Here is a 24,699-nt window from a genome sequence, read left to right on the forward strand (position 1 = left end):
GAAAGTGAGTCTCTGCGAAGGAAAGGCACTTGACCAAGGTCACACAGGGAAAGCAAGTCAACAAAAGTTGAGGTTGACATTCCAACCTTAATCCCGACACCTGCCTATACCCAAACCCTCTTCTAAATATACAGATCCCAAAATGATCTTGGATTTCCTCGGGCCACACATGCCATTTTACATTGTGTGACCTAATTATCCGCTTCCCTCTCGGGCCTTCTTGCTCGTCAAACTTATCGAATGACAAGCAGAAGAGACAACAAAGGTGCCCCTGTGCCCTGTAGGGCCAGCTCCCTTCCCCACCCCCAGCTGGAAGCTTTGAAAAACCTACTAACGTTTGGGGACAACCCGTGCCTGAAGGTCAACTCCAAGGCTCCAAAGCATATTTCTTTATTAAAATATTCCCAGCAGGAGACCTGGGGAAATGGCTCAGTCAGTAAAGTGCTTGGGGGGCCTGAATTTATTCCCCCGATCCCGTTTGGAGGAGGGGGACCAGGCATGGGTGACATGTTTATAATCCTAATCCTGGAAAGGCAGAGAAGATAGATCCCTGGGACTCACTGGGCAGCCAGCCCAGCTTAAGCCGAAAGTTCCAGGGCCTGGTGTATCCCCTTATGTACTCACAGAAACAGGCTCCTACTTGCAGCTACCTCCTCGAGGGCCTACAGCTCTGACTCAGAAGGGACACTGAGTTAGTGGTGGCCTCGCAGACCACAAGGAGGCTACCGAGGGGGCTTCTGATCCTGGAGGCAAAAGCAAAGCACTCTAGAGTTAGGGCTAGTTCCAATCAGACTACAAGAGAAACCACTTGGGGTGTGAACGCTCGTGCCTCCCAGCAGCCTCTGAGGAGGAGAAACAAGAGAGGAAATCTCAGAAGACAGCAGGTGACCCAGAAGCTTTGTCTGTGGGCAAATGCAGGGGAGACCCAAAGAATAGCAAGTACAGAGCCCCGGGAATGCTCGGACTTGCTCAGAACACCCTCAAGTGTCTGCTGCACTAATGAGAGCAAAGCCCGTACTCAGTCCTATGTGAGCCGCGGATCTGCAGCTTCCCTGAGCTTGTTTATCTTGAAATCCAGCACGGCATGCTGTCCGGCACGGGGCAGACGGCTCAGGTGTTGACTTGCTGGGCTCGCTTGGTAGCTCTGTTTTAGGACAAAGTTAAGAGGGATCTGACTTCTTCTTTTAAGTCCCCATTGATATACGACGTGATAAAATCATATGTCCTCATCAGCCAGTGATACCATGTGCCCAACCATCACCCATGTTGTCTTTATTCTTACAACAGGCCTATGAAGCTGGCATTGTTTTTCCCTATGGTACAGATAAGGAAACTCCGGAGCACTAACAGATGGCAGGGTGAGGTTTGATGCCCACAGCCTGTCCTGCTTTCTGTTCTCAGGAGCTCAACACAGTTGGTTGGCCATCAGAGACAGATTCTCAGTGTCCACATCTATAGTCTCTCTTTCTTATCCCTTCCCCAGGTTCACAACCGAAACCTCTTATCCTTGGACTTTGACCGTGTCACACGCACAGAGAAGATCTATGACGACCATCGGAAGTTCACCCTTCGGATCCTATATGACCAGGCAGGGAGGCCTAGCCTCTGGTCACCTAGCAGCAGGCTGAATGGTGTCAATGTGACCTACTCCCCTGGAGGTCACATTGCTGGAATCCAAAGGGGCATCATGTCTGAGAGAATGGAATATGACCAGGCCGGCCGCATCACATCCCGGATCTTTGCGGATGGGAAGATGTGGAGTTACACGTACTTAGAGAAGGCAGGTGTCTCTCGCCCTTCGACATGACTCCCCACGGCCAAGCCTAGACTGCTAACCTCAGTAGGATAAATCTGACTGCTATAGTTTCTGAAGGGGGAGATACACATTTTTTTCAAAAGGAAAGAAGGTCCCAGGGGGTATATGAATAGATGATAGGTTTAATGTGGCGAGGAGGAGGTCCTAAGCCAGGGAAAACACAAAAGTCTTACTGATGGAGAAGAGCAGGTCCCACCCTAACTGGTCCAAGGGTGCTGACCCAGGACAAAGTTCTGCTCCCAGGATTATCACACACAGTGCCAACTCCCCACAGAGAGCCAAGCAGAAGCCTGGGGTCAGATCTGAGGCAGAGCAAGTTTAATCCTATGCTGCTAGAACTGGGTTTCATAAATCCCTTCCACTTCGGGTCAGGATTCATTTCACCCAGAAACTAGGAATCAAAAATTACCTAAATCATAAAACATGTATGGGTAAATTTTCTTAAAAGCACATAAATTCAGAAGTTGGTCTCATATGGGGATGGGGGTGGGGGACATGGTAGTTTTGATATCTAGACCTAAGCTAGTTATCTGATGACTTTCATGAAACAGAATATTCACTTCATGCCCCGCTTCTGGATCCAGAATCTTTGTTTCTTGTCCTGGTCAACTGTTCAGAGTCCCAGGCTCTGCTTGTTCTGTGGTGAATGCCTCTGCCTGTGCGAGAGAGCCATGTACTATCACGCGGCTATAAGACAGATGGTGGAGGTCATCCCATGCCCTGAAAGCCACACCTGGAGAGAACAGATGTTGCCACTGTGGCACAATGAGAGCATTTATAGAACAAGGTTCTCCCTTCCCATTCCAGCCTGTCCTGTCCCAGGGTGAGCCCATGTCTTGCCACCACATAAAAAGTGAGGAAACGTCTAAAGTGCCCTTCTCAAGCATGGTCTTTATGCTATAGGCACAGGGAAGCCACAGAAGCTGTTCAGCAGAGCCACCAGGCTTTGAGAGCACTAGGCTGTGTTTTAGAGCGTTCCTTCTTGCTTGAGTAGAAATACTGAGGTCAGAAGTCTGGAGCAGGGAAGGCAGTAGGGAAGCCATTGCAAGGTGCAAATACTTTAGGCCAGAGCATCCTGGTCTCACACCCCTTTGCATGCAGAAGTGATCTGATCCATACCACTAAAGGAGCTGACCTTCAGGCTGCTCACAAGAGGAAAGCAAATGATTAGAGTGGACCCAGTCCTGCAAGGCCAAAGGCCGAGATTAAGTCCAGCCACAGTACCTCTGAAACCTACTGTCAAGCATCCCATGATACACAGGACGAGACAGCCTGCTTGAGCATGGTGCAGAACACCGCTTTTCTCAGTCTTCCATTTCTTTCTTTGAAGTTGTGGGTACTTGGCTATCATTTCTTCTCCCACCTCCCTCATCTATGATCTTCTTCTCCCTCCAGTCCATGGTGCTCCACCTGCACAGCCAGAGGCAGTACATCTTCGAGTTTGACAAGAACGACCGCCTCTCTTCTGTGACCATGCCCAACGTAGCCCGGCAGACGCTGGAGACCATTCGCTCAGTGGGCTACTACAGGAACATCTACCAACCGCCGGAAGGCAATGCCTCAGTCATACAGGACTTCACTGAGGACGGACACCTGTTACATACCTTCTACTTGGGCACTGGCCGCAGGGTGATTTACAAGTACGGCAAGTTGTCAAAGCTGGCTGAGACCCTGTACGACACCACCAAGGTAAGCTTCACCTACGACGAGACCGCGGGCATGCTGAAGACGGTCAACCTACAGAATGAGGGCTTCACCTGCACTATCCGCTACCGTCAGATTGGGCCCCTGATCGACCGTCAGATCTTCCGATTCACGGAAGAAGGCATGGTCAATGCCCGTTTTGATTACAACTATGACAACAGTTTCCGCGTGACCAGCATGCAGGCCGTGATCAATGAGACCCCGCTGCCCATCGATCTCTACCGCTATGACGATGTGTCCGGGAAGACAGAACAGTTTGGGAAGTTTGGTGTCATCTACTACGACATCAACCAGATCATTACCACAGCCGTCATGACGCACACCAAGCATTTCGACGCTTACGGCAGGATGAAGGAAGTGCAGTACGAGATTTTCCGGTCACTCATGTACTGGATGACTGTTCAGTATGATAACATGGGACGGGTGGTGAAGAAGGAGCTCAAGGTGGGACCCTACGCCAACACCACCCGCTACTCCTATGAGTACGACGCCGACGGCCAGCTGCAGACGGTCTCCATCAATGACAAGCCACTCTGGCGGTACAGCTATGACCTCAACGGAAACCTCCACTTGCTGAGCCCTGGGAACAGCGCGCGGCTCACACCGTTACGGTACGACCTCCGAGACCGCATCACGAGGCTGGGCGATGTGCAGTACAAGATGGATGAAGACGGCTTCCTAAGGCAGCGAGGCGGGGATGTCTTCGAGTACAATTCAGCCGGCCTGCTCATCAAAGCCTACAACCGGGCTAGTGGGTGGAGTGTCAGGTACCGCTATGACGGCCTGGGGCGGCGAGTGTCCAGCAAGAGCAGCCACAGCCACCACCTACAGTTCTTCTACGCAGACCTGACCAACCCCACCAAGGTCACCCACCTCTACAACCACTCCAGCTCTGAGATCACGTCCCTCTACTATGATCTGCAAGGACACCTCTTTGCCATGGAGCTGAGCAGTGGCGATGAGTTTTACATAGCTTGTGACAATATCGGGACCCCCCTTGCTGTCTTCAGTGGAACCGGCCTGATGATTAAGCAGATCCTATACACAGCCTATGGGGAGATCTACATGGACACGAACCCCAACTTCCAGATCATCATTGGCTACCACGGCGGCCTTTATGATCCACTCACCAAACTTGTCCACATGGGCCGACGGGATTATGATGTGCTGGCCGGACGCTGGACGAGCCCAGACCACGAACTCTGGAAACGCCTGAGTAGCAGCAGCATCGTGCCTTTTCACCTCTACATGTTTAAGAACAACAACCCCATCAGCAACTCTCAGGACATCAAGTGCTTCATGACAGGTGAGGACTGAGGTACACCCTAGGTCAGAACCTGCCCCATTGCTCCTTGAGAAAGCTGGCATGGGGTGATGGGAGACATCGGCTGTCTCTAATAGCATCATCTCCCGAAATCTTCAGTGTATCTAAGGAAACAGTAGTTTGGAGGCTATCCTGGAAATAATGGACCCAGCATCAGAACCGCCATTATCATCTATTTTTTAGAAAAATTTTCCTTTTCCTGCCATTTCTTAACTACAACATATTATTTTACTGCACTGAATTTTAGTTTCCTGTGCTTCCCTTAATAGAATAACACCATCGGTATGGTGGCCCACACCTTTAACCCCGGCACTGAGGAGGCAGAGGCAGGCAAGGGTCTCTATGAGGTCAAGGCTAGCCTAGTCTATATGAGTTCCTGGCCAGCTAGGGCTATATAGTAAGACCATGACCCTCTCTCAAGACAAATATAAAATAGAACACCCACCCTTACTCTGGTTGGCTAAATGTTCATATGCTATGCTAGAGCAACTATTAGAACCACCACCCAAAGAGCACACATGGAGCGACCCATGGCTCCAGCCGCATATGTAGCAGAGGATGGGCCTTGTCAGGCATCAGTGGGAGAAGAGGCCTTGGTCCTGTGAAGGCTCAATGCCCCAGTGTAGGGGAATGCCAGGGCGGGGAGGAGGGAGGGAGTGGGTGTGGAGAGCATCCTCATAGAAGCAGGGGGAGGGGTGGGATGAGGGTTTCTGGAGGGAAAACCGGGAAAGGGGATAGCATTTGAAATGTAAATAAAGAAAATATCCAATAAAAGAAAAGAAAAGAAAAAAGAAAACTAAAACATTTAAGCTGAGGGTGTGGTGGAGGAATGGAGGTCAGGAGAGAGTTCTAGGCCAGTCTGGGCTGTAGAAGACCCTGGTGTTTAAAAAATAATAATAATAACTGAATCAGACCACAAGCAAACATCATTAGTAAGTCAGCAGTCAGCATTCCAAGATAAACTAGAAGATTAAGAAAACACCCAGAGTTCAGTTGGTAGAGTGCTTCCTAACATACACAAGTCCTGGACTAGATCCCAGCACTCAGGAGATTGAGGCTGGGTGATCGAGTTCCACATCATCCCTGACTACTTAGTGAGTCTGAGGGTAGCCTGAGATATATGACACCGTGTCTTAAAATATGTGTGTATGGGGGTGGTGTGTGGTGGTGGTGTGTGTGTATACATATGTACATACATACATATCATATGTATGTATATATGAGGGTATATCACACACACACACACACGCGCACACACACACGTGCACACACATCCACGCCACCACCACTGCCAATGGTGACGTGAGATACACATGCCTAGCCCAGCTCACGTTGGTTCCCTTTCCTTCACCATTTTGCTTTAAAAGGGAACGTCACCTTTACTCCTTTGAAACCAACTTGAGTATAAAGTGTCTCATGGGTCCTGCAGATGGAAACATCTCAGGCTGCTACAGTCCCTTGGAGAGCTACACAGGGAGGGTCTCTATGGGATCCAAATAAAGCCAGCCAGTTCCTTGTGAGAATTTGTTCTGAGAAAACCTGCTAATCTCGTGTTTGATCCGTTTGCCCCCCCCCCTTTGTGGCTGTTTCTTCCCTCCCACTCCTTCCCAATTCCAGTTATGAGAATAGAAAGATGATCCCCACCTTCCAGAATCCCTCACTATCAGAGAAAATGCACACTCTGGTCCAATGTGAGGGGCCACGAGGAAGATTTGCACAGATGGCCATTAAATCACAGAAGGCTAGCAATTGGCTCTACCACAGGGTTCTGGGAAGCCTTCAAAGAGTAGCTGATCCTTGAGGCTGGCTCCTGAATAGATTGCATCAAGTAGTAGGGAGAAAGGCATTCTGAAGAGTAGGGTGAACATTCACAAAATTGGAAACAGGGCCTTGTATCTGGCTCACAGAATGGCATAGAGGCACATATGTGGTCCCTCACCCTAAACCTTGATGGCCTCATCTGGATCCTGTTTCTGCTGAAAGCAATAGGAGAATTCCTTTTTCTGGGGGTGGGGGTATCTAGGTTGTTCTATTAAGAGGAAGAGTCCCAATACCAGAGTAGAAAGGAGACCAAGGTGGTACACGGGCGTCATGAAAACACACTTGGGACCTGGGGATAAATACACACATTTTAACAGCCTCCCCAGCTTTACCATGTTCAACTCGGCTGCTAGCACTACAGAGCCTTGACAGATTAGGGTGACATTTCCATTACATCTGTCTGCACAAAGCACACCCCTGCCTCACCCTCCAGTGGGTTTCCTGTGAGACATCTTGGCATGTTACTATAGCTGGAAAAAAAATACTGTAATAGGAAATATAATTTTCCATAAAAAAAAATTTAAAGCTTGCCAAAATATTGTTGCCCTCCCCCTCTTCCTTTGTACACGACCATATGCATATAGTCTCCTTCCAGAATAGCACTGGCATGATTAAACACTCCCTGCCAAGCACTTGCAGAAACCGGCTCCTTTAAGCCTGGCAGGAGCTCTGTGAGATCACAATTATCTGCACTCTGCAGAGGAGACATGTGAGGCCCTGAAGGACCAAGGGTCTGCGGAGAGTCACATAGAACAGGGCCCTCTTATTTCAGAACGTTTCCCATGATGATCACCCAGCCTCTAAATCCTGCTTTCTAACACAGCTCTCAGCTATCCAAGGGGCACCTTACATTTTCAGCTTGTGCTTCACTTCCCAGACAGTTAAATCCAGCAAATATCATACTGGCTATGCCTTCTCTGTGCCAGACCCACGCTAGGGAACCAAAGGGGAAGAAGGCTTGGCACCTGCCTTCATGGAACACATGCCCCCTTTCACAAACGTCTTTGACTGTGAGCCCACCTTAAGGAAAAGAGTTGTGAAGCTAGAATTGTAGCTCGGTCTGTAGGGTGCTCCTTAGCATGTGTGAAGCCCTGGACTCCATCCCCAGCGCCAAATAAACTAGGTGTAGTGTTTGCATTCCTGTAACCTCATTGTTCCGGAGGTGGAGCCTAGAGGATCACAAGTTCAAGGTCATCCTTGACTACCCAGCCTGAATAGGAGGTGAGAACCTACTCACAAAAGAAAAAAAAATTTTATCACTATAAAACACCAAAACCAAAGGTTTGCAAAGCAGTCCTTAAGTTTGGTATCTATATACTTTCTAGTCTAGTGTATTCCACTTCAACGAAAATACTGGTCATGACCCTAACATTGATTTTACCTACGAAGTAGATCCTGTGGCACATGAAGTAGACAGTTTATTTGTCGTCAAAACAATCAAGCTTTCAGAGCATCAGAAATGATTCGCAGTGGCTAATATGAAACTAAGATTCTGCTGGTTCTCGTTATACCGACTGTACCTTTTTACCTTCTCTGTGGGCTAACTATATCCTCACTCACATCACTACAACAAAGAATGCTTATTCTTGCCAAACGCACTCGGTTAGGTAGGCCTGGGTCAAGAGACAACGGAGCAATTACCAGGGTTGAAGAGGACAGAATGCACTGATTGGCTGATCCTCAGTCACATGGTCCAACAGAGACCGACTTCAGAATTGGATCGTGGGGAGGCAACCCTAAAACATCCACCGCGGGTATATGTCACACATCACTGTGCTGAGTCTTTGCCTGAAGATGTCAGCTTTGGGGAAACCAACACAGACAGCAAAGTTCAGGACTCGTAAAGTAACCTTTCCACAGAGACGCTGAGAAGCCCTCCTTAGAACTCTGTGGTGTCGGACTTCAAAATGCTTAGTGGTTTTGGTGGGTTTTTTTTTTTCTATTCAAATACATTCTGTGAAGAACAAAGGTATGAACGAAAGGGCTTCAAATCGCTTGTGTTTTATTCCTCCCCCGTGGCAGCAGTGCCTTCTGGGACTGACAGGTAACTCTGGGAGCTTTTCAAGAGGAAGGAAACGCCTGCCCCTGAGGTTGTAAGAGCACAATTCCCAGCTCTTCAGAAAAGCCGGGTAGGAGAGCTAGCTAATAAATAGATCTCTGACATTTTTCTGAAAGACATGATAACAGGCTTCCGTCTTATCACTCATAATTAAAGCCCAGCCCTCTCCTGCGCCCCCTGCTTTCCTGGGGACCTGCACTGTTCCTGATAACCACAAAAATCCCAATGCACATTCTCAGCCTCAAGCAAAAGGGCTTTGTGATGTGTTCTCCGGGCATGTTCTGTTTGTTTAATTTTCCCAAAGATCCATCTTCCGAGAATCCTAGGATGAAAGATTCCTGGAAACTCTGAGGAAAGGGCCATGGGGGAAAAAAGCCATCCAAGTCCCTGTTATAAATAAGAAAATGGGGGTCTTGGGATACACAACGACAGAAACCTCTCTGTGAGCCAGTACCTGATCTGGATATTGTACACTAACTCCAGCGTTTGGGCATAAGCCTGAAACGCTCCTGCTACACAGTAACTGCCCCCAAATGTTAGTTATCCTTCTTTTCCAAGACTTAGTTAAAACCATTCCTCCTGTCAGCGTGCAAACAAGGGGACTAAGGCTCGGGAAAGTTAAGTAGATTCTCCAAGTCCACAGTCCATACCCTGAGAAGCCAGCATGTGGGCTTGTGTGACCTTAACTGCCACACACTTTCCCTTCCTGCTTACCATCTGCATAGCAAGGCTGAAGTGAGAGGTTAAACCTTCGTCCTGGGACAACTGAAAACAAACAGAACAAGCAAGGCAGAGACAAAGGTGAGGTGCCTAGACGGGAGAGACACATGGGTCCCAGTAGTGTCATGAAGACAACTGTTGACGCCCACAGGTCACTCCCTCTCAGCAGCTTCCAGAGGGGGTCACTTCCTCCTTGGCCTAGGTCATCAACGGGACCTTCCAACCGAGATGTGTTTCCGTTGGAAAGAAACAAACGGCACCTGGCTCTGAGGCAGGCCTTAAAACGTTGTACACCACCACCCAGCCCTACCCCACCCCACCCCACCCCGTCACTGAGGCTTCATATTCTGGGTCCCTGTAACACCTGCTTTATCGTCCACCTCGACTGTTGTTATTAAAATCTCATTGTTATTAAATACTGGCCGTGCCCATCCAGCTAGAGCACACAAAACCAACACAGTTCCACGCGGTGAGATTTGATAGGAGAATGAGACAGGGGGAAGGGGCGAGAGAAAGAAGCGAAAAGAGAACAGGGCAGAGGAAGTCTGCCCTTTATTTGGAGTGTGACTGCTAATCCCAGGTGGAGGTGTTGAATTGAGTCAAAAGACCTTGGGGTGGGGTTGGGGGGGTGGCCGTTGCCATGGCAACAGTGACCAACTGGTGTAGCTGCTGAAGGCAATTCCTAATCCCAACATCAACCCCCAAGGAAAGTCGTGGCTCGTGGTTTTTCTATTTGGTTGGCTAGCTGGAGAGTCTATTCGTTGTCATCCTCCATTCTGCTTTGCTTTCTTTTAAGATAGATTTCATATAACCCAGGCTAGCCATAAACTCACTATGTAGCCAAGGATAGCCTTCAACTTCTGCTCCTCCTGCTCCACCTCCCAGGTGCTAGGATTTCAGGCATCAATTTATGCAGTTGTCGGGACTGAGCCCAGGTCTTCGGGTATGATAGGCAAGCACTCTACCAAGCCAGGATCACAGATTCCTGATTCCGTTCTTCAGAGCCGAATGCTCACCCAAAACCCTTATCTGTAACTTGCAACTCCAAGGAGCGTGATTAGTAAGCTCAGAAACAAGCAGGCTAAAGCACTGGGAGGTTGAGCGACTCCTTGTGCTGTCAGAAGTAAAAGTCAGCAGCAAACAAGAAAGCCCTTTGATCTTTATACCAGCCAGCACCATGCCCAGAGGCACTTTGGCCCTGAGGCTCTAATGGCTACAAAGAGGGTGGGTAAAGGAGGGGCAGCTTGTTCCTTGAGTGAATTTTTCTCTTTTTCAGTCAGGCATTAAAATCCTTTCTTGGGTCTGACTGACCTTTCCATTCACGAGCATTACCTCTGGTAAGCAGATAAGGGGCGAGAGACATAAAGGTATCTGGAAGCCTAGGCCTGCTTAGGTTTCATCTCTCTTGGATCCACCCCTTTGAGGAGGACCCTGGGCATAGGCCGGGCAGAGGGATGCTGGGAGCCAGAGCACATTTGGCTTTAAGCCCAGGACGTTACCTCCATTAAGTATAGCAGTCAGTTCCGTCACCTTTCCCTGTGGCCCCTGGTCAGTGGGCTCACTCACTCCCCAATCTCATTTCTGTTTCTGTCCACCCAGATGTCAACAGCTGGCTACTCACCTTCGGATTCCAGCTGCACAACGTGATACCTGGCTACCCCAAGCCAGACACAGATGCCATGGAGCCCTCCTATGAGCTCGTGAGCACACAGATGAAAACTCAGGAATGGGACAACAGCAAGGTAACGCTGAACACAGCAGCCACGCCTCAGCCACTCTGACACTGAAGGAGGGGCCCCACCCACTGTGCAGGAAAACCAAGCCAGGGCTGGAAACTGAGGCAGCCCCTTCATGGCTCCTGCCAGACGGCTTTCAACAAACAGCAAACTATGGCTAGGCAGGCCCCAGGGACCCAACTCTAGCAGCACGTGGACACTCACAGGCTGCATGAAGGAGTTTTTTGTAATCCACCATGTTCAGACCACCACAAAAAACAGCCTTTGTCACTCCTAGGTAAAAGCACTAAGAGAAAAGGAGTGTTCTGAATGCAGATGGGATTTTTTTCTTTTTTGAGCACCTGTAAACCTGCCATTGAGTGACTTAAGTTAGTTCACAAATACACCATGCTGTTCTTTGTTATCGTACAGGTTTAGTGCTTGAGACTATTCAAACCCAGAAGCGTTTTGTGTCATCTGGCTGAGCATGATGACTAGGGGGGCCATAAGAGGAAAGAAAAGTTACTTTTTCTTATCTCCCTTTTATGATCAAATTTCAAAGACTCAGAATTATATGGCTGGAAAGACCTTTTATACCAGTCTCGTCCAACCAGCTGCTGATCACTTCACGTTGTTCATCCCGACCTCAGCCTCCATTCATAAATTCTGTACCAGGAACAGATTCTGTGTCTTCCAGCCCTGTACTGTGGCCCATGGAATGCAAGGGTGGGTTAGCAGAAACCAAGCCTGGGGGATGCCAGCCCAGGGACAGTAAACTCTGGGGAGGGGCAGCAATGCCATGCGGCATGATCCTGTGCTTGGAAACCCCTGCCGCCCCAGTTCTTCTCTTCCTCCCCCTCTTGCCCCCCTACCTCTGTGTGTCTGTGTGTGTGTGTGTGTGTGTCTGTGTGTCTGTGTGTGTGTGTCTGTGTGTCTGTGTCTGTGTCCGTGTGTCTGTGTGTGTCTGTGTGTGTGTCAGTGTGTCTCTGTGTGGTGTTGTGTGTCTGTGTGTGTGTGTGTGTGTGTGTCTGTGTCTGTGTGTGTCTCTGTGTGTGTTTGTCTGTGTGTGTGTGTGTGTGTGTGTGTCTGTGTCTGTGTGTGTCTCTGTGTGTGTGTGTCTGTGTCTATGTGTATGTGTCTGTGTGTGTCTGTGTGTGTCTGTGTGTGTGTGTCTGTGTGTGTGTGTCTGTGTCTGTGTGTGTGTGTGTGTGTGTGTGTGTGTGTGTGTGTGTGTGTGTGTGTGTCTGTGTGTGTGTGTGTGTGTGTGTGTGTGTGTGTGTGTGTGTGTGTGTGTGTGTCTGTGTGTGTGTGTCTGTGTGTGTGTGTCTGTGTCTGTGTGTGTGTGTGTCTGTGTGTGTGTGTGTCTGTGTGTGTGTGTGTGTGTGTGTGTGTGTGTGTGTGTGTGTGTGTGTGTGTGTGTGTGTGTGTGTGTGTGTATGTGTGTGTGTGTGTGTGTGTGTGTGTGTCTGTGTCTGTGTGTGTGTGTCTGTGTGTGTGTGTCTGTGTGTGTGTGTCTGTGTCTGTGTCTATGTGTCTGTGTGTGTCTGTGTGTGTGTCTGTGTATGTGTCTGTGTGTGTCTGTGTGTGTGTCTGTGTGTGTGTCTGTGTCTGTGTCTGCGTGTCTGTGTCTGTGTGTGTGTGTGCGCGCACACGTGCACACTCACATACTCATACCTCCACTTTTTTGAGAGAGACTTTGTGTTTGTGTGTGTCCCTCACTAAACCTGTAGCTCACAGATTCAGACAGGCTGGCCAAAAGGCCTAGTGATCTTCCTCCAAAGCACTGATATTATTGACATGTGCCTCCATGCTTGGCTGTTTACCTGGGAATCTGAACTACGGTCCTCATGCTTGTGGGATAAGCACGTTACAAACTGAGCCAGCTCCCCAGCACCATGCCCCTATTTCTTGTTCCAGGCTAAATCCATTTGGTTCATTCTACCTACCTCCTCCCAGACTTGAGGATGAGTCTGCTCAGGTGGTCTGCTGTGTTTAACTTTTGTTTTCTTCTTCCTTCACTATATTCTGAATCTCCACAGGTTAAGTTGCAGGTTAAGTGTCTCAATCAGTGCCCAGCATACAGTAGGCGCTTCAGTGACTCAGTGACTAAACCATGTAAACAGCCATTTCATGAATAAAGAAGCTAGGCCCAGGGAAACTTACCCAAGGATCTTCAGCTGAGAAATGACAGGACCTAAGTCTGCCTGACCATAGAGTCCATCCTCTTTCTGCGCTAGCCTGTCCCAGACCCTCATACCCCAGCCCCTGCTCCAGATGTCCCAGCATTTGCTGTCCCCAAGGCTGATTCCAGCCACACAGTAGTTCCTCCCCTGCCAGGTTTCTGCTGGGCTCCCCAGAGTCCCTGTCTCTGGCTGCCTGTTTGCCAACCTTGCCTGTCAATGAATTATTGATTTCTGCCCTTGGCAAGCATTGGAGATCTTTGTTGTTGAGTACTCCAGCTTTTGTGAAACTCTAGGAAATAATTGTTCACAGACAGGGTTCTATTAATTATAAAGAGGACTTAATTTCAATGGGAGGCTGATGGGTCTATTTCTAAAGCCTGTGCCCCCGAGTTGCTGATAAAGCCTGGAGCCTCGAGCGAGCGCAGCTTCCCCGAGCTCCTCGAGGATGGGAGGGGCAGACAGATGGAGCATCAATCGATGGGGTCCAACCTGACCCCAGCAGCTAAGCTGGGGATACTTAAGGAGGCCCAAGGAGGCACTGCGGGGCAGAGACCCTCCACGAAGGGCTTGGATAATGGGAGTGCAGAACAGTAGAAAAGCGAGAGACTTGAGACAATTCGTGGCTTTCCTAATGTCATGCATTTCTCGGAACCCTACCTTCTTGCCCTCTTCACCTTCAGGCTGAGCGTCTTCTGGGCCTTGTTTGCTTCTCACTGCTGCGGTTGCCCTTGACACCGGCCTCTAGAATCAGACAGGCCTGGGTTTGAATACTAATGTGGAGTGAATGGTGGGACCGTAGGCCAGGGCTGAGCTGCACAGCCTTAATTCCCTTAGACGTGAACTTGAATCCGAATGCAGTGGCACATACCTTTAGTCCCAGCAGAGGCAGAAGAAAGTGGATCTCTGTAAGTTCAAGGCCCACCTGGTATACATACTGAGTTCCAGGCCAGCCAGGGCTGCATAGTCCTTTGTCTTTAAAAAAAAAAAAAGAACTGAAATCATACCCTATCTATTATTGGGATCAAACGGAATGTTGAATGGTATTCTTGAGTTGAAGATCAAGAAATGTTATCATATCTATTAGCTATGATGTTTAGCTGTGGTATTGTGTGTGTCTGGGCCTATGAAACAATGAATTCTTTGATGGCAAAGACAATGTCCAGTACGTTCTGTATCTCCACCGCTCAGCAAGGTGCCTGGCCAGAGCAGCCGCTCCCTGAACTGGCTCTGAAAAGAAGGGTGTAGGGATGAACGGATGAGGAAGGCTGGGTGTTCTGATGGTCAGCACCACAGATGCTATAAGCTAATACATCCCTGCAGATTTGACTTCACTGTCTAAACCGATCTCTGTGCTCTCGGGGTTTGCTCTTCCCTTTGTCTTACACTCTCCCTCTCTCTTTTTCATGGCCCTCCCCCATCAGTCCATCCTCGGGGTACAGTGTGAAGTTCAGAAGCAACTCAAAGCCTTCGTTACCTTAGAACGCTTTGACCAGCTTTACGGCTCCACCATCACCAGCTGCCAACAGGCCCCAGAGACAAAGAAGTTTGCCTCCAGTGGTTCCATCTTTGGCAAGGGGGTCAAGTTTGCCTTGAAAGACGGTCGAGTGACCACTGACATCATCAGTGTGGCCAATGAGGACGGGCGGAGGATTGCGGCCATCTTGAACAATGCCCACTATCTAGAGAACCTTCACTTCACCATCGACGGGGTGGACACCCACTACTTTGTGAAACCAGGACCTTCGGAAGGTGACCTGGCCATCCTGGGCCTCAGTGGGGGGCGGAGAACCCTGGAGAACGGGGTCAACGTCACTGTGTCCCAAATCAACACCATGCTCGGTGGCAGGACTAGACGCTACACTGACATCCAGCTGCAGTACAGGGCACTGTGCCTGAACACCCGCTATGGGACAACCGTGGACGAGGAAAAGGTACGGGTGCTGGAGCTGGCCAGGCAGAGAGCTGTACGCCAGGCCTGGGCCCGAGAGCAGCAGAGACTGCGGGAAGGGGAAGAGGGCCTGCGGGCCTGGACAGACGGGGAGAAGCAGCAGGTGCTGAACACGGGGCGGGTGCAAGGCTATGACGGCTTCTTTGTGACTTCCGTGGAGCAGTACCCAGAACTGTCAGACAGCGCCAACAACATCCACTTCATGAGACAGAGCGAGATGGGCCGAAGGTGACAGAAAGGGCCAAGGCCTGGACTTCTTGCCAAAGACAGCTACTCTTGTGTGGCCGTATACCTGACTGTGTTGTACTTAACAAAAAAACAAAAACAAAAAACAAAATACAAAAACTTTTTTTAAAACAAGTGCAGAAAACAAAACAGAAAGATATTTGTTGCATTGTTTAATTCATGCAACATCTTTTTTTTTTTAAGAAAAGAAAAACACAAATTTGGCCTTCACACATTTTTTGCTAAGAATGGAAGGGTTTGTTCTGTTCTTTCTGTTTTTTTTTTTTCTCTGTAGTGTGATCATGATGATAACTTTATTGTCTTCTGTTCCCCTTTTTCCTTGAGGAATTCCCCCTGTCACTGGGGGTACATTTCTCCTCTCCTGGGGAAACACATCTCCTGGGGTGATTCCTCCTCGGCCCCTAGGTACCCAGTGTGATGTGAGACGCGAGTGTCTGTGCTAACTTGTCTCCTCTGTAACCCTTTCTTCCTGAGGGCAGGAGTGAGGGGTGCAGAGAGCCACGGCCCGGTGGGACCTTGGGAGCTTTGGTTAGGCTCCCACAGAAAGTGGTGAGTTGCTCCTCACCATGTTTTGTGCCTCCCGAGGACCTACATCATGCTCTGGAAAATTCCATGATGTTATTCAGCACCTTGTCAAGCCACCCCAAACTCCTGCCCAAGCTTTATATTTTGATGCTAAATGAACCCCCCTCTCCCTTTTACAAATCTCTAGTGTAGTTGTCAGTGCCACCCCTGCCCCATAATGAAATAGAGAAAGCGTCTCCGAGGCCCTTTCCCTAATCCGGTGATAAAACATCCTGGGCCTGTGAGCCCCAACCTTTCCCAGAGGTGAAGGCACCCAGGACGTCTGTGAGCTGTTGATCCTCCATGATGTCCCTGTTCCTCTCTCCCAAAGCCAGGCATGAGAACCAGCAAAGCACAGCGAGCCCTCAGTGTCCAGGGAAGGCAAGGAAACCCTTCCCCCATGGCTTTGGGTTAACTTCCCTCCAGTGCTCAGACGCCGCCACTGACAGTCAGGAGTGTGGCAAGAAATGCCTGATAGCCTTTGATCCTGGAAAGATGCATAAACATAAAAATCACGTCAGCCAAAGGAAGGAGCCAGCGAAGGCATGAGCCAAGAACCCTAACGCACTCCTGGAGTCTCCTCTGCCTCCCCTGGTCAGGCTATTCCCAGAGGCTCTGGAGTCCCCAGGGCCTAGGCTTTCAGGAAATTCCTCCTGTGGAATTCTTCACTAGAGAACCCCAGGCAGTAGTGGTGTTGTTTTGCTTTTAAATAAGAAGAAAGAGCTCCTTCGTGTGGCCTATCTGTGTCATATGACCCCACGGGGATCAGGGATGGTGGTGCCGGAGGCTGGTTCCCAGGGATCCAGAAGGCCAGGCTAGCACTGTGCCTGTGAAGACCTGTGCACACATCGTTTGGAAGAGGGTAGGCGCAGGTGCAACAGTGCTGGAGGACTGCCCAGACGGAGGCAGCAATCAGCAGGCAGGGACGTACGGAGGGCAGAGGACTGTAACAATCAGAGCTAGGAGCTCACTGGAGGATTCCTTTCCTGGTTCGTCTGCCTAGATACCATTGTCATTAGCACTCACAGTGTCTGGGAGACAGGGGGGAAGCCAAATGCTTCCTTCTGAGCTGGGCTTCTTAGAAAATGGGACTTTTATGGCTTACATTTACATTAAGTGTGGAAAATGAATTCCAAGTCGAAGCTATTCCCCGTGGGAACCTTGTTGGACTGAAAGCTCATGGCACCTTTATAGCCTTACAGAGTCTTCAGAATATGACATGAGTTAATGAAACCAAGAAGGTCTCTTACCATGAGAGTCGGAGCAGTGTGTAGTCTGCCTGGACTTCCGCCTGGCAGAGAGAGGTGTCCAAAGCTTACTGGGGAGGGGAGATCTCGCCTTATGTTGTCCCGCTGGGATTAGAGGATGTGTTTCGTTAAGTGCTCTTCCTGATTCCAAAAGAATCTGTCACACTGCTGCAACAGTGTGCCTCAGCCTGCTTTCTCCGCCCTTGCTCATTGCCTCTGGGTCAAAGCTCTGCTGGGTCAGATTTGATGCCCCCTCAGGCCCACCGTACCCAGCACGAGCTGGTAACGGGGACTTCTTTCTGGCATGGTCACTCTTGGATGGGATGGAAAATAGTTTGACCTGAAAAACACAGGTCTTTCTGTATCTAAAGAACATATGCCCCTCAAAATGTACTTTGGCTGCAAGGGTCCTGTGAGTTGGCCTAGTTGATCAGTCCCATACTGGGACTGCCTGACACTGGCTGAGATCCGCTGGGGACCATTTACTTGTAAGACAGAGAGACAGCATGTGACTCAAGGGAACCATCTCCTTGTAGCTATCTAGCCCAAGCCTTCCTCCTCTGCTATCTCCCTCCCCCAAAGAATATATTTTTCGGGGTCAGTGAACACCATGAGTTATTGGGTAACTCTATTTGAAAGGAACAATCCTGTATTCTTCCTGGGTTCCATCCCAGAGAGAGTATCTCGATTCCATGGGGGAAACACGCAAGCATCCTTGAGCTGTAAAGGTCTTTCTCACTGGTGGACGTTTGTGATTCTGATGGGAGTTAGCTTCTGAACCCCTAAGGTTTGTTGTTGTGTTGTTCCCACCTTCTCTGCCCTCCACAACTGCCAATTAATCCCTCAGCCTCAGCCCCTCCTCCACGACCTTAAACAAGACTTCATTAGTTCTCAACCTCATCTTTAATACCCCGAGACACACTCCCCCCTTTGTAGTCATCTCGGGGACAGGCATCACTCGAGGGTGCTGTGGTGATACTGACTCTGTATACACCGCACGTTAGCCTTCGACACTTGGCTCAGAATCGCCGGTAGAAAACTAGCCCAAGGTCCAGACCAGTGCCTGACTCCACTGGGGGATGCTGGGTTTGAAAGAAACCCTGTGAAGCTAACGGGAGACTGAGGCCGGACAAGTGCCTGTAAACAGCAGGGATGGGGAGAGGAGCAAATGATGCAGAGCGGAGTGAGCTGGGTAGGGCTTTATAGGCATGGAGCAAGGGAGGAAGAAGAAAGGGCCTTTCAGCGGTGACTTTAAGTCCCTGCCTTTCTAGAGAAGGTTTTTCAATGTGACATCTTAGAACACAGCTTTGCCATCCGCAGCCCTCGCATTTCTGGTGGCCATGTGGTGAGAGCAGTGACGCTGGGCTTTGTGCCCAGGGAGATGAGCTTGCTGGCTTCCAGCAGAGGGCTGGGCTTTGGGGTTAAATCACCCATCACACAAAGATGAGCGTGTTCTTCATCCCTCACAGCAGCCACTTAGCCCAAGAGGTTATGGGGATCCTGGGGGCAGGAGGATTCACCTCCCATGGGGTCCCAGTCTCTCCTCTCTCCTGGGATCTTCATCAGGACTAAAAGCCCTCCATGAGAGGCATGCTATCCCCAGCTAGGTCAAAACCATTGTCTGTATTTTATGGGAGGGGACAGAAATTAACAAAAGAACTCTGTGTGGTTCGAGACCTTTTTATTTAGCCTTCCCCCAAAACAGCAAACTCATTTTAAAGACTCATCGCTCAGGTGACAGAACTTTATCCTCTCCAACCTTTCATTCTCAAAAAACCAGCCTTGTGTACTTGACTGCCCGGAACAGTGGTGGCTCTGAGGTTGTGGAAGATCAAGGGTGGGGAGGCATGGGGTGGAGACGCTGTGTTGTGCTTCAGAGGCCTTGGTGGGGCCCCGTGTTGTATTTCTTACCCTCTGGGGAATGCCAAAGGCGTGAGACTGGGCTACTTCCTAGTCCCTAAGAAAAATGTGATTGATTCTAAGGGCTGATGGTTCAGGGATGACTCAGCTGTCCCAGGAGAAGCTGACCCACAGATGTCTGGTGGTCCCCAGCAGCTCTAATCCACTCATCACCAGAACCCCACTGTTCTAAATGTGCCCGTCATTCTGAGGACTTCTGAACCTGCAGCTCTGGCAAAGGACGATTGTGAGCTGCCTCTGGATGGCTAACACTGGAGACTCTGGCCTTACCATGTGGAAATAGTTTTCCTGAAGTCTGGAACTAATTTTGAGAAGTTTTTTTCTCAATACTTTTGTGTTTCTAACACTGTATTCTTGACTGTGTAAATACCAACAAGGCTGTAAATAAATGCAGATGTAGATACCTTCTAGAAAAAAAGGGGGAAAAAGCATAAAAACAAAACCAGAAGTGATCCCGTGTAGCCTTCGTTGACAAATAAAAGACTATTTTGTGTTTAAAGGTGTGCGGTGGCCTTTGTTGGGAAACAGTGGCAGTTACCAGGAGGGCTGGAGGAAGACCCCACCTCAGTCCCAGCGTCCCTTGCAGGTCATGGACAGAGAAGTCTGGAGGATGACAGAGGCCTCACCTAAAAGATGAGGTGCGCACGGAGGCAGCTCTCACCTCAGCTTGTGCCGCCAAGCTGGGTCCTGTCCTGGTTCTTATGTTCACTGGTGTCAAAGACAGATTCCCAGGGGCAGGAATACCTGGCCCATCCCGCACCAAACACAGGACCTGACACAGAGTTACCACACCTTACAAAGGCACACTTCAACTGAGACGTGATAATAACCACATGGTACAACTTAGGGGGAGAGGAGAAAACTTCTCTAGTAGTGTAGGTGTTTTCTACTGTGTTCATTTCTTCTCATAACATAGTTCTAATCACCGCACGTGGGAACCTCTCTCATTTAATCACACACTTAAGCTATGAGCCGTCAGCACCAGCAGTGAAGGATGGTAGTTTTGAAGAGGTTATTTGCGAAGCCCAGCTCCCAGGTGTACGTGGCAAACTTTATGAAAATTCAAACGACTGTCCTTCTAGGTCAGGAATGCCACTCTTACTGGCTCTGGGTTAGCTCATGCCAAGCTCTAGCGGAAGGAGGGTCAAGCTAGAGGCCCCTTGCTTTCATCCCAGGCTGGATGGAGACTTCACTGCTGAGGCCACAGGCAGCATCAGCAACTCAGCCCTCCAATGTGAGTCACCTTGGCACTGACAGCAGTTTCAGTGCTACAACCTGACTTTCGGTCATTGAGATACTCTGTACTCTAGATCTTACCTCTCCATGAGAGGATGGTGACACAGACCGCCTGGTCGATTACTTCTTGTGTCACTTAAAGAAGTAGCACACTGCTCAGGACACCCAGCCCAGCCAACCCAGCCCTTTAGCTGCTGTCCAAAGCTTAGCACTCTTTACACTATACCAACGCTTCTCAAACGTTGGCTTGCAGTTTATGGAAATATAGCCCCTCCCCCTGAATTCCTGAGTAAGCAGGCCTGGAGTGTAGCCCCAGAACGTGCAATTCTAATAGGTTCCCGGGCATTACTGCTTTAAGAATTGCTGGTAACTATACTACCCCCGATGCCATGTGATACTAAACTGTTAAACATGTGTGACACTTCAGATACCCGAGTCAGCAAAATCTCCCATTTCTCCCAGTGGGGCAGCTGCATTAGCCCCTGCCCCATGCACCTTTCCCTTCACATGTGCCACAACAGGCTGCCTGAGAACTTGGACCACCCAGTCAAGCCCCCAGACTTTCCCACCTGTCAGCCATTCATGGACAATCCTCACACCCAGCCCATAAATTCTCAAAACCCTGACTATCATTCTGCTCTCAGAAGACACCCCCTAAAACTGACCAGAGCTGTTCAACATGGGACCACTTCAGGAGTGAGCCCCTCCAGGTCAATCAAGCCTAAATCTAGTCTTCCCTCTGCTTGCTCCCAGTGCCCCAAACAGAAGTCCAGCTCCTCCTCAGTCTAAGGTTAGCCTCTCTTTGACTTCAGGGTCCTGCCCTCCAGTGTAGAGCCGTCAGTCCACAGCTGCCCTGAAGAGCCAGAGGCTCTGGCCCTCTCCACACTTAAGTAGAAGTTGCTGGGACTCACAAAGCTCACAAAGACTGGGTGGGGTTGGCTGTTGAGAATGAATGCACACAGCCTTCGTTCATCTCATTCAGGAGGCTGGTGGAGTCCTGTGTCCTGCCTCAGAGTGAACACATGATAAGAGCCCATGGGTTAGAGTCCATGAATGCAGCCAAGATGACTGGCTCTTCAGTTAGCAGTGGACAGGGCTCTAGGTACCTTTGCTCACCAGCTTTCCATGGCATCTGCCACAGGAAGCACTTGTAGGTATCTGTTAGATAATTGGTGCACACATCTCTGATCCTGCCCACCCCCACCCTCTGCCAGGACCCCTAGACTTCTCCCCTTCATTCCTCACCCCTTCCTACTTTGATTCCCATCCCATAACTAACTCCAAAAGCACACGGGAAGTGCTCCCCACGAGCAAGTGCTACTCTACCTGCCCGACTCTCCCTGACCAGATTCTTTTGGGGACAAGCACGGTGTGTCTTAATGGTGAGATCTCAGCAGACAGAGTTAAGAGTTGTCTCTAGACAAGGTGCTTGTCTGCGTTAATCCTGACTGAACTCACACCATAGGCAATAGGTGGGCCTGGCAGGTGAGCTATAGGTTCATGATTTGTGTTTAAGGATGGAATCAGAATGTGAACCCAGGATTCCCTAGTGCCGCGTTTTAAGCTATTTTAGTATTAAGGTTTGGGAATGAAGGAACTTCCCACATGAAGGGCTTTATGCACTGAAGAGACTGGGGAATGAATACCACCTTTCGTGTGTCCAGCAGGTTCCCAGAAGCAGACACAGGATCACCAGAGACTGTACTGCATTCCTACACTTGGGGTCAGCTGCACAGGCAATGGTCAGTGCAACCCCACAGAGCTCCATGCTTAGAGGGGCTCGGCTCCTGCTGAGTTCAGTGTTTTGCTGCCACCATCTTGAATGTCTTTTTCTTTGTCTTTTTAAAAGAGGGGGACCCTGTAATTTCATCTTATGCTGGATTATGCAAACCATGTGACTAGTCGAGTCCATATTGCTCATCCAGTGTTGATAATCTCTCAGAACTCTAGGACATTCTCAAGACCTGAAGACAAAGTGGACCCTGGATTACCAAAGGGATGGGTATCCAATGGGCAAGAAAATCCTTGCGTGTGATGAGTTAGGACTGACTAAAATCAGCCAAGATCTTCAAATCAAGAGAACCCAGGAAACCCTTGCCTGATGATAAACATTCAAGCTCCCAAAGTGATAGATAGGAGGGGGTGAAGGGAAAGTGGAGTGTAACGAAGTCATAAGCCAGTTCTTCCTTCGGGGAGAGATCAGGGAGGAGAAAGCGACACCCTGGCTGAGTCAAAAGAGAAGGAATAAAAAGGGGGGTATTTCAGGAGGAGGATGTGGCAGAGTCCCAAGTCATGCTAGGAAACAGCATCTCAGCAGAGTTGGGACTCCAGCTGACTAGTAAGTGGGCAGCCACGCAGCCTTGACTTCCCCTCCTTTTCTCCTAGTGCCCTTGCACACTCCTCCAGCCTGTGTCCGAAGCCCATCTCCATTTCCACTGAGTCTCACTAGATGGCTGCAACGTAGTTAGATGAGGACTATGATTCTCTTCAGAGATGTTTGCCTGCTTTCCAGTCTACCAAGTCACACACAGGATTTCTTCGCGCTGATAGCACCACCTGGTGGCCACACTCCCTCACCCAGCCTGAGCTGCAGAAAAGCTGAGTAACACCAGCCTCCTGCCCAGTTCCTTCCTTCCCTTCCTGGGTTCAGGTGACCTTCAGACAACATCCTGTGTGGCCTACAGCCAGCTGTTTACACTTTCTACATCCACATCTCTCTCTCTCTCTCTCTCTCTCTCTCTCTCTCTCTCTCTCTCTCTCTCTCTCTCGGCTTTCTTTATACTTCTGACCCAAGAAGAGAAATTCTTACTAATGTGTGTTCTTATAATAAAAAAAGGGACTAGAGTCTCCAAGTTGCCTCAGCAGGTAAAGGGACTCACTGCCAAGCCTGGTGACAAGAGTTTCATCTCTGGGACCTACATGGTGGAAGGAGAGAACGGACTATTGAACGTTGTCCACTGAACTGCACACCCACATGCATATGAACACACATATATACCTGAACTTATACCTACACATATACAGTTTTCAAAGCTGACAAGAGGAGCTCCTCCAGGGTCTAGGCTTCACTCTGGTCTGAACAATGACTCTCAGAAGTTGCTTCAAAAAACATGAAAGGCACCAGAAAGGAAACAGAGAAATAAGCTTTGGGGTCCTTTCCTCTTGTTCTTCTTCCTTGATGCCTTGCCATCCTCGAGCCACTGTGAAGAGAATCCCTCTGTAGTAAATATGATGTCCCCAGCACTCTCGTGTGGACATCTGCAACAGCCACTGCTGGGCCTGAAGCTGGAAGAAGGTGGACAATGCAGTGTCCCTGAATCGTGTAGCTTGGAGACTTACCCTGGGCACCCTCAAGCTATCAATGTCATTTGATAATTAGGAGGAAGAACTTCCCTTTCTTAGGATCCAAGGCCAGTGTGGCCAGGCACACTAGGCCTTTGAACATCTTTGGATGCATTTTGCAATTGCATCAAGGAATGTGTCAGAAGGCGGTCCACACGGACTGGGAGCCTATAATGTGTCAGGTGTTTTCTAAGCACTCTAAGTACATCTGTTCATTTAACTCTGGCCACAGTGCACTCAGAGGGAGGGGGGCCATTAATATCTCTGGTCTTCAAGTGGAAAACTAGAGGCATATTTAAAAGGACACGAAGCTAGCAAATGGAACACCTAAGATTTGTACCTAAACAATCCAGTTTCGGGGACTAGCAGGCTATCATTAGCTATGTCTTGAGCCTAGAAACAAAAAGGAAATGTACAAACACTGACCTAGAGTATGCTAGACAAGGCCAACTGAATAACCACAGCGTGTTTATTTCTTCACTTAGTAAACTTTCCCTACAAGGCATCTGATGTCAGGTACAGGTAAGTTCATAAGTACAGTCTGCCTCTAGTCTGGGAGGAAGAGAGCTGAGCCAGATGGAATTGCACCTAGGTGATGCATGACGGGGTGGAATGCAATGGGGCTCAGGTGACAAGAAGCAAGCTTCCGACACAGCTCCGTCAGGAAGTGCTTGAACACTGGTTCAACTGGATCTAAGAACTACCTCTCTGCCCTGCAGATAAATCCTAGCAAATTTATTATACCTAAAGACCCTAGCTAAAGACCCCACTAACGCTAACCCTCAGCTTCATGCTACCTTCTTCCTAGGAAGAGAGAGTAATGCTGGCTGCCCTGGGTCAGGCAACCTAATACC

The 24,699-nt window shown here is 49.4% G+C and overlaps 1 protein-coding gene across 5 annotated transcripts in view; it reads left to right on the forward strand.

Moving 5' to 3' along the window:
- The window catches only part of Tenm4 (teneurin transmembrane protein 4), a 477,470-nt gene extending 461,062 nt beyond the window's left edge, over window positions 1-16,408 (forward strand). For all 5 annotated transcript variants that reach the window (XM_032892953.1, XM_032892955.1, XM_032892951.1 and 2 more), the window contains 4 exons: window positions 1,484-1,780; window positions 3,212-4,826; window positions 11,044-11,186; window positions 14,764-16,408. In XM_032892953.1, coding sequence (XP_032748844.1) covers window positions 1,484-1,780; window positions 3,212-4,826; window positions 11,044-11,186; window positions 14,764-15,522 — 2,814 coding nt within the window. In that variant the 3' untranslated portion in view covers window positions 15,523-16,408. The remainder of the gene's footprint in view (window positions 1-1,483; window positions 1,781-3,211; window positions 4,827-11,043; window positions 11,187-14,763) is intronic.
- The last annotated feature ends 8,291 nt before the right edge of the window (window positions 16,409-24,699 follow it).

The sequence above is a fragment of the Rattus rattus genome, chromosome 2 (assembly GCF_011064425.1).
Source record: "Rattus rattus isolate New Zealand chromosome 2, Rrattus_CSIRO_v1, whole genome shotgun sequence".
NCBI lineage: Eukaryota > Metazoa > Chordata > Mammalia > Rodentia > Muridae > Rattus > Rattus rattus.